The 9,734-nt window shown below is 42.2% G+C and overlaps 1 protein-coding gene across 1 annotated transcript; it reads right to left on the bottom strand.

The window, feature by feature from the left end:
* Positions 1-68: 68 nt before the first annotated feature.
* Positions 69-6,872, bottom strand: tmem175 (transmembrane protein 175). The gene is made up of 10 exons (XM_084024997.1): positions 6,502-6,872; positions 5,664-5,702; positions 5,434-5,531; positions 5,293-5,344; positions 4,870-4,905; positions 4,705-4,788; positions 4,068-4,232; positions 3,819-3,897; positions 3,596-3,731; positions 69-3,252 (listed from the first exon to the last, which is right to left on the bottom strand). The coding sequence occupies exons 1-10, from the start codon at positions 6,703-6,705 to the stop codon at positions 2,583-2,585; spliced, it is 1,563 nt and encodes a 520-aa protein (XP_083881123.1). The 5' UTR covers positions 6,706-6,872; the 3' UTR covers positions 69-2,582.
* Between the last annotated feature and the right edge of the window lie 2,862 nt (positions 6,873-9,734).

Below are 9,734 nucleotides of genomic sequence, written 5' to 3'. Positions count from 1 at the left end.
ATCTGACCAAAACTCCTCACAAACAGCAAATGGTCAAATAATTTAGATTATTTTTAAGATGTTGTATACGGAGTCTGGAGTGTGTCACCGGAATAATTACATACTGTTATTACTTATTAGGAAGTTATTATTATTGAAGTTATTTAAACAATGTTAACATTGTGTGGAAACTAACGGTTATAAAATAATCACCTAATGTCTTAATTTACAATTCTAATTATTTTTGACTTTATTCTTTTTGTCTGTAAAAAAAAAAAAAAAATGTTGAACATTATGCAGTTGGCAAATCCAAATGTATTCTTAAAAGACAATAATGAAGTTAAACGACTAAAATGGTAAATTCATTCTTTTTCCCCAGAGTTTTTTATGGACATATAAGTCATGATGTGTAAATGTACTCATTTAATTCAGTAGCATATAAATGCATGAATGAATTAATCTGATTAAAAGCTGTATTATTCCATTGGCACACTTGAGACTCCACAGATTTAAAGTTATGTGGACTTATTTATATTTTTATTCAAGAAGTTAAACACTCGAGGTACACGAACAAACGTAGGAAATAAAAAAGTAGTCCTAGTAGCGCAAAATGTCAGGAAAGGATGCACTGCAGATGTTTGGTCGCTTGTCTTTTTAATTTATCATTTTGTGTATATTTTGTTTTATTTGCTTTGAGCAGAAATGTTTTCTAATGAACATCTATAGCTTTTTGAGTGGATAAGATTAAAAATGATGCAGAGGAAGTATGCTGTTAATATAGGGACAGTGCAAAGTTGTGTATAAACCACATTGATATCTTGTTGGGGATATTGTGAAGTTGTTTACCGTACGCAGGTGAATAAAGTTGGGGTTTTTTTTCTTTAAAATGTCATACAATTTGTTCATTATGTTTCCTAATCAGACAGATAATTCACTTTCACATTGAAGGAACAACTTCAGATTTATTCACAAAACAACGATTGACAGTTTTGGATTAAAAAAACTAAAGTGTGGAAAGCAAATGAGTGTTTGCAAGTATAAATTATAAAACAAACATCAACTAAATATTGACGAAGGGATATTTGAAGAGGGCCTCAACAAACAAGCCACCATGTTGGAGGAATGACTGTAATACACAAATACAGTTGCTTTAACGATTCCTACATAAAATTATTCTAATTACAGATTATTGGGTACAAATAATAAATGAAGCTTAGAGCTAGAAGCTGCTGTTAATTCACCATCAACCGAGTAAATGCCACAAATGTGATTTCTCCAACAATAGAAAGCTGTTTTTCACCTGCCCTCATTTCTCCATCTCCTTGTCGATACATGTAACTCTTCTACATTACCTTCCATTAAAGTGCATCTCAGATTTGAGTCAGTATCAAACAGACATAATTGTACATCATCATTACACCCTAAAAAAACTCCATAAATAAAACAAAAGTGATATTCAAATGAAAATAAATACATTTTTTCTGATGTTGGGTTGACATCAAAGTCAGAATTTTCAAGAAAATGTTTCAATTACATTAAATTCAACAGCAGTCATAGACACCTGGTCCTTATCGAATTTGAATTAAAAAGCTTTGGAGATCATTTAATTGCAGTCATCCTGTCAAAAGAAAACTGCAAAAAAAAAATATATATATATATTACAATCCAGTGAGTATACTCACACAAATATCTACGGAAGCCTCGGAGGGACAAGTGGAACAGAAACATGTGGATGATACGTTTTCTATGTCTGATCTGAATGATTTTCTTTAATTCCACCTGTTAAATGGGTAAAAAAAAAAATAAGTTTTGTCATTGTGTTGTAATATTAATTTTGGCCACAAGAGGCTGAAGTGCACCCATACCCCATGTGCTTATTGTTGAAACCCATATAGATGGATCACCAGGATGTTATTCCCACTTTTTTCCTCGGGGCTTCCCTACATATCTGAATCAAAAATATTTTACAGTGCAGTTTGAATTGTTATGGCTGTACCCGTTCAGAATAATGTCTAAGGTGCAAACGCTACTGATGTTAGTTACTAACGGGTCAACTCCAACATTTATATTAAACTCTTAAAGGAGACACACTTGAGACAACCTGTCATATTTAAATACGTCTGCTCCCACATCACATGTCTGAACATGTGAAGCCATTCTGCTTAAACAGAGGTTAAAGAAATGAAACCAGCTGGACGGACTGTTCCCTTTACTAAACACAGAAACTGAACTCTCTTTTCTACTGAAGCGTCTATAATCAGAGATTTCTCATTTTTTGCCGTTTGCTACTTCCGAGCATGCAAGCTATGAAATAATTTGGTAATTTCAAACCCGACCTTTGAGTGAAGATGATTGTTGATTATTCACTATTCAATCATTAGTATATTCTTCAAGTTGTCGTTGGAAATTCAATGCGCGTAAGAATGAGGCTTTGGCTGTCAGTATCCTGCTCTCACTACTCTTCTTCCATACTTGTGAGGTCACGTCTAATCCCATTTCATTCCCAGTTCAATACCTCACAGTAACTATTTCAGAGACCGAGCATGTTCACAACACTTGCTGCTCTGTCGGTTAGCTTTCCATGATGCTCTGCTTCGAGCTAGCTAGGTGACTAAAGCGTTGAAGGGCACTCTTGTCTCATCGTCTTCCTCTACGAGACCCCTCTGCTCGTCCCTGTCAGGACAGAAAAGTAGCCGTAGCAACGCTAGCCCGACGCGCACCAACAGCCTCAGCACAAGGAAGGCAAACGGCACCGTGATCTCCATCAGGTGGAAAATCTGGGCGCTGAATTTACTCAAAATGCACGTCAGGAAAAACGTCCCCAGAGCAACGCAGGGGTAGAGCGACAGCTTAGCTAGCATGAATATGTGCTCGCGGCCGCCATATCGTACGTACGGGTGCAGGGTTTCCTGCTCGCTGTAAAGGGCGACCACCCAAATGGCGAGCTGAAATATACCCGCAAAGAAAATGATCACGCAGCTGATCTGAATGGCTTCCAGCTCGTTGCGGGAGTTGTGCGGGAATTCGTGCGTCAGCTGGTAGGCCAGAGGCAGACCTCCGACGAACGCCAGCGAGAAGGTGTTCAGGAGGCCCATGAAGCGCGTCGTCTTGGTGACGTGGAGGAAGAGAGAGTGGTGCACAAACCAGAGGAGGCCGACGGTGGCGAAGGACCCGAAGTAGGCGAGGTACTCGGGGCCGTAGTCCTGCAGCGCCGCGATCAGGCTCCCACCGAACTGCTTTTGCACAACGGACGGGTCTGGAACGTTGTCCTCGCTGAGGAACCGGAGAGGATCAACGTTACACGGAGGCTGCAGGTGGAAAACTACACTGAGTGAGCTTTTTATGTGTTAAAATGGTCCCTTTTCAAAAAGTATGCTACATATCTAATATTTTAGAATAAAAATAATGTATAGAATGTATATCAGTCAGTAAAATAACATGTCACTGTGCCTTTAATGCAGGATTAACTGGTGCATAACTACAGTCCATGTGCAGAAGATGCATATTTTCTCTGTGGAACAACATGGTTACTTTGAATGTGGTCATGGGATCTCCTGACTGCCTAACCTGCGTGTTTCCTACATCCACCCTTCCAAGGAAATAAAGTCAAACGCACCAAATATCCAGGATGAGCAGTGTCGCTACGATGGCGTAGACTCCATCGCTGAAAGCCTCCACCCGGTCCTTGCTGAGGGGCTCGTTAGGCAGGTGGGTGTAAAACAACATGGAGTCTGGCGTCTCCTGCACCTGACCTGGAGTGGAAAAGATTTTAATTTAATCTGGCCGGAGTTAAGCAGATATTTGTAATGTTTCTCCGACACGTTATATCTCGTGCTCACCGATAGCTTTGCTGCGACACCACTTAAGAGAGCGGGAGATGTACGGCAGGAAGATGACGACCGCCAGCAGCACGTAAGACTGAGGGACAAAACGGAAACATCACTGCAAAGAAGAGACTTACAGCAGTTGCAGAACCTGAAACTTTTCAATTAGATTTCAAGTACAATGTGAGATGAATGCATCACGACAGAATACCTCTAACCTTACAGTCGTCTGAACAGTCGAAGAAAGGAAGGCGCGGCACCTACCAGCTGGAAGAAGATGAAGGAGAAGATGCTGGCGAGGAAGCACATGAGGGGAACTCGCATGATGACTTTAAGGATGTGGTGCTTGTAGAAGGTCTGGTTCTCGGAGATCTGGATCTGCTCGTTCAGCAGGAAGGGGCGGCTGAAGGCGTACAACACGATGACGGACTACGGGAAACCGATGGTAAATGCATTTATGTAGCGCTTTTCCAGTTTCTTCTAGAACACTGACAGAGCTTCACATTACATTCAAGGTGCCACCTACTCATCAGGATCTGATCTGATCTGGGGGCAAATTAGGGTTCAGTATGTTGCCAAAAGACAGGAGGACTCGCTCGAACTCTGAGCCACATCCTGGCCGTCTTTAAGAGACTGTAGCGGACTCAGAGGTAGAAAGTTAGAGTGAAACTAGAAAACCTAAGGAACCAACTGACACACCAACCATGTTCCCTCGACCTCTCACCTCAAGATACATGAATGAGAATGGGTCCTATGGTAACCCACTAGTCTTTAGTATGAAGTCTATGAAAGGCAGAGGTGGCATATCAGTAGAGACGAGGCTCCCGGGTCCCAACAGAACCCATTTTCCCATTTCCATTTCCCGGGTCTGCGTGGGTCTAGAACGGGTGAACCGGCTCACCTGAATGACGCCCATCACCATCACACAGCCACAGAAGAGTAAAATCCCAAGGATGTTCTCAGGGAAGGCCGCCATCAGAGAGAACTGCAAAGATGAGGGAGTTCATGATAACGTCTGTAAGCTCAACACGTCGCCGTGGGAACTGAAACAGTGACTCATACTCACCGTGTACGGCAGAAAGGTTATCAGCATCATGCAGGCCTGAAGAGGAACCAAAACACTCCAGATTAGAGAGAAGGGAACTTCACCTTGAGTCAGGGCTGCACTGAATGTCATGGATTTACGTCTGATGCTTCTATTGAGGTTTTCAAATGAAGCTGAATGTCTGACGTCATATTTCATGAACTTATCGCCACCTTTTTTTTTAGTTATTGTGGTTTTATAAATATTATGTGGATATGAAATATAACCGATGAGCAAAGTACGTCACGTAATCCTAAAGGAGAATGTAAAACCAGACGTCAGGACACTATCACTAATCCCCCTTAATGAAATATCAAACATACTCAAATGTTATTAATGAAACTTCAATAAACACAATTTTTAAAAATGTTTGTTATGAACGAACGGTGACGTCACGATACTTACGAGGTTCAGCAGCGCGAGGCAGTCGTCGATGCGTACAATGACTTGAAATAACCTGTGAAATTGATTAGTGATAAATTAGGACTTAAAACTGCTGTCTTACTATCATTATTAATAATAACACTCATGATAATAACAACTCGCCTGATATGAGCAGCCCACGCGACAGTCACTATCATGAATGTCATCAAGTAAACGGCTATCTTTGTCGTCAGTAAAAGCTGAACGCTTTCCCTCAACTCCTGCAAGGCAAACGTTTATTTATCATTATGAATATTACAATGTCAGTACATTTCTGCAGTGTTACTGCAAAGATGTGTAGAGCAGCATCACCACTGAATAACAGAAAACATCTATGTACTGTGGCACTTCACCTCGTTATCTTCTATCTTCGTATGGGCAACAGGTAATATCTGTGAATAAAGGAAGTTAGTAGAAATATGAAATATTCATAGGAAGGGACACGATGCTGAACATCTGGAGAGGCGATCTGATCCCTGAAGGACCAGTCAGCCTCTTCCAGTAAATCACAGCACAGTGACAGCTGTGTAATGTGACTTCACAGTCAGTTCTGGCATCAAATGACTGTCAAACAGCCATCAGATCATTATAGCAGCATGCCGTTGTACAATTACACTGTTGTAACTCCACAGTCCTTTCAGAAGTTCAAACTCTAATGTCCTGTATGAAGCGATGGTGTCATTTATTGTGAAATATTCACTCTAAGGCTGGAAAAGTGAGCCAGTGTTGGCCCCATAAAAAGTCTGTATTTAAAAAGCTCATCTTTAGAGCGAATATTATTACACAGCAGCTTTAGTATCAGTGATGTGTGGAGGCAATTAAACGCCATAAACCTGAGATATCGTCGTCGTTGTGGGTGAAACACTTGGGACTCAGTTACCGTTTGTGTTCTGTGGGGCTGCGACTGATGATTCACTTTCACTGTCGACTCATGATGTTTGCCAGAAGATGGTGAAAACTGATTCCTCTATCAAAGTAGTTGTTGTCTAAACCTGCCAGTCAATTAATTGCTTATAAGCTAAATAAAAAGGGTAGGTATAACATAGCTTTTCATTTAATCTGACGCCTTTTTCTTACTTATTCTTTGTTGTGTGCATTTATTTTGGAAAGCTGTTAAAGGACCTAAATATATCTCTATTACTCCTGGTCGTTTTACTCTATAACGACGTGTTGTCGCAGTCGGAGTCTCACCATGACGGTGGCGATGATGGAGATGAGCGCGTCGCTGTAGGCCAGCAGTCTGTGGGAGGACTGCGTCCCGCTGTGGCCCTCTCGGTCGGACGGACTGACGCTCTCCAGGAACGACGAGGAGGCTGCGTGGCTCCTCGCGCCTTTCTTCTCCATCTCCTCCTCTACGTGGTGCTCTATGATGTCGCTGTCGACGTTCTCCTCCATCGTGAGGGAGCAGCAGGGAGCCGCAGGGACCACAGACCAGGACGGACCAGGAGGGACCACAGAACCGGGGACGGAGCTTGTTTGCAAACAAGCGGCAGACAGCTGACTGAGGGCGGGGAACCAGGAAGTAGCTGCCCGCTTGTTTTCCTGTTGTCAGCAGAGATCGTTGATAAAAGAGAAGAGGAGCCACTCAGCCCTTAAAAACGGATCCTTATTTTGTTTTCCATCCATCCATCCATTGTCTACCGCTTATCCTGTATTCAGGGTCGCGGTGGGGCTGGAGCCGATCCCAGCTGTCATTGGGCGAAGGCAGGGTTGTAAATATGTACGTGTGCTGTGTCCCAATTTGGCCCTAAATTTATAATTTGGAAAATAATGTATGCTGTAAAAAAATACAGCTATATATTATTGTTAAAAAAAGGGCGGCACAGTGAATTGTACTGTGTTGTGTGGGTTTTCTCCGGGAGCGCCGGTTTCCCCCACTAGAAAAAAAAAACAATTTGGCCCAAAATGAAATATCTCCTCATCCCCTCCCATGTGGGTTTTTCCCCGGGTCCTCCGGTTTCCCACAACTAAATAAAAAAAACCTTTCCGGGAACCATCACCTTAACGTGGTGGAGAGGTTTGCGTGTCCCTATGACCCCGAGGGCCTTGTTGTCTGGAGCTTTGTGCTCCTGATAGGGTTTCCCATGGCAAATTGGTCTCAGGTGAGGGGCCAGACTAAGAATGGTTCAAAAGACCCCCATGAATAACCTAGGAAGAAGAGGAGTGACCCGGCCTGGAGGAAGCCAGCTCCCGTCTGGAGCCAGGCCCAGAGGAAAGGCCCGTCAGCGCGCGCCTGGTGGCCATGTTGCCACAGAACGCGGCTGTTCTACGACGACGACGACGACGACGACGACGACGAAGAAGAAGAAGAAGAAGAAGAAGAAGAAGAAGAAGAAGAAGAAGAAGAAGAAGAAGATTCACTTTTTCATATAAAAATAAATGAAGTTAAAATTTTCCCTTTGATAGAAAAGGAAAAAACACTTGAATGCTCTGTCTGAGTTAATAGTCCTTCAGTTCAGGGAGTATTTACCCCATTAACATATACAATAAAAAGAATCACCGATCAGGTGTTTTATAAAAGAGTCTTGATATTGTCCTTTCAAAATAAAAATAAATGGCTGTCCAGCAAAAAAAAAGATAGAGAGCTCTCTTTTTATTTATGTTGATTTATGTATGTTAAATATGTGTTTGCCTGAAGAATGGTCAAGGGGGTGACGACCGTCGCTAATGGAAACACCACAGTAATTAGAGTCTATATCGGAGAAGCATGGAGGAAAAGGTGTTCGGCTGCAGCTACACTACATCCCTCTGAGCCCGCGATTCCCACTAGGGGCGGAGACCAGGTGGCTGTCGTAAAAACTGCCGTAATAGCGGTGCTTAAAGGACAATGCACCCAAAACAGACCTGAAGCGATTACATGCAGCAAGTAACTGTAGTTACCTCTGGATTACACTAGCAGCGCCGGCATTCTTGTCCTCCAGAAACTTTTGCCGATGCCCTTCCCGTGTGAAAGCTGTGTTACCCCCTCCGTGTTGGTGCAACTCGGGGAGAAGCTGCCTCCCCACAACCCCATCAAACACTCGCCTCAGTCCGTTTTGTCAAACTTCTCCCGCTTCAAAGTCTCCTGGTATCCAGAGGGAGGCCACTGGGGCGTTGGCATCAATTTTAGATCATAAAGTGAAAGAGAGAGCAACAACAAGCTGCAAAACATGAAAAAAAGGCAAAATAAAAAAAAAATATATATAAAATATATTTAAATAAGTAAGTGACTAACGAGTTCCTGCAAAAGGGGCAGAGTGAGATGTCTGTGACTTTTATCTCCTCTCTGCTTGGATCTGGGTAAATTAGTTTTAAGAATGTAAAACAGATTCAACACAGTTTATTGAGCACTTTCCAAGACAACTTGATTGCAAATAATATAAAACAATTTAACAGTGGCGATGTTATTAGTGATGATTATATTCGATATTATTTCGATGAAGGGAAGCGGAGCAACAAAGGAGAAACTGGGAGGAGTGCTGAGTGACGTGATACCTCGACCCTGCCACTGGGGGGCAGTAGTAGGCTTTGTGTTTTAAATTCATGTCTCATTTACAATACCGTAATAATGTATACTATAAATACAAGAAGCTAAACTGCATATCAATGTACCCTCCACTATACATACCTGCTTATATAGATTAAGTTACTGTCATTTTACAGCTCTGAGTAAATACTGTATTTATGTCTAGAAGCCGCTAAACCTACAGCAACATCATTTCTAAATTTGAGTTATTTAGAAATTAATATGATTTGGAACGAATGCGTTAGATTACAGCCCGTGGTTGGACAGAATCATTTTAAAATTGTGTTTTAATTGAGTTTGGCTGGAGTGGCCTCTCGCGCCTACAACGTCAAGTGTCACGAGCGTGGGAAAACAACAACGCGCATGCGCAAAACAAAATGGGGACGACGCAAATTCTTATTGGCTCTCTGCCATGTAGCGTTGTCGTTGGCTCGTAGCAGTCAGCTGTTAACGTTTACGTTAAAGACGATAGTAAGCGCGTTCACGATGGACTTCGTGGATTATCTTCTACGGCGCGCATTTAAAAGTCTATTTTTTTAAAAAGTAATTTGAGATTAAACACCGAGTAGCCGGGGAATATGGCTACTAACCAAACCTCTGGTAAAATAAATACAATAAACACATTTAACGCGGATGGTTTTCCGAGACAAAAATGTCTCACGGCTAACATTAGCTTGTCACAGAAGATGTGTTTTCGCTTCCTGTGTGTGGAATATACGAAGGGACTCGTCAAGGACACGTTTTCTGGATCTCCAGTACCTAAAAGATGCTGTAAACGTGGGAATTGAGGAGTATTAACAGCAGAACGAGGAGAACAGGTATGTCCCCAGTCTGGCTTTCACCTGTGTGTTAAACTGTTAATGCATTATGTCCATTTTAAAAGTGTGTAACGTTAGCTTTTTTCCCTGGTTTTGCATCT

The sequence above is a fragment of the Eutrigla gurnardus genome, assembly GCF_963514095.1.
Source record: "Eutrigla gurnardus genome assembly, chromosome: 13".
Taxonomy (NCBI): Eukaryota; Metazoa; Chordata; class Actinopteri; order Perciformes; family Triglidae; genus Eutrigla; species Eutrigla gurnardus.
The sequence above is the reverse complement of the archived record's forward strand: the minus strand, read 5'-3'. Positions and strand labels throughout refer to the sequence as shown.

Coding starts and splice junctions, on each gene's coding strand:
- tmem175 (XM_084024997.1), bottom strand. CDS start 6,705: ATGGAGGAGAACGTCGACAGCGACATCATAGAGCACCACGTAGAGGAG. Junction 5,345..5,433: donor GCGTGGGCTGCTCATATCAG/GCGAGTTGTTAT, acceptor TCAATTTCACAG/GTTATTTCAAGTCATTGTAC. Junction 3,253..3,595: donor CTGCTCATCCTGGATATTTG/GTGCGTTTGACT, acceptor CCGGTTCCTCAG/CGAGGACAACGTTCCAGACC.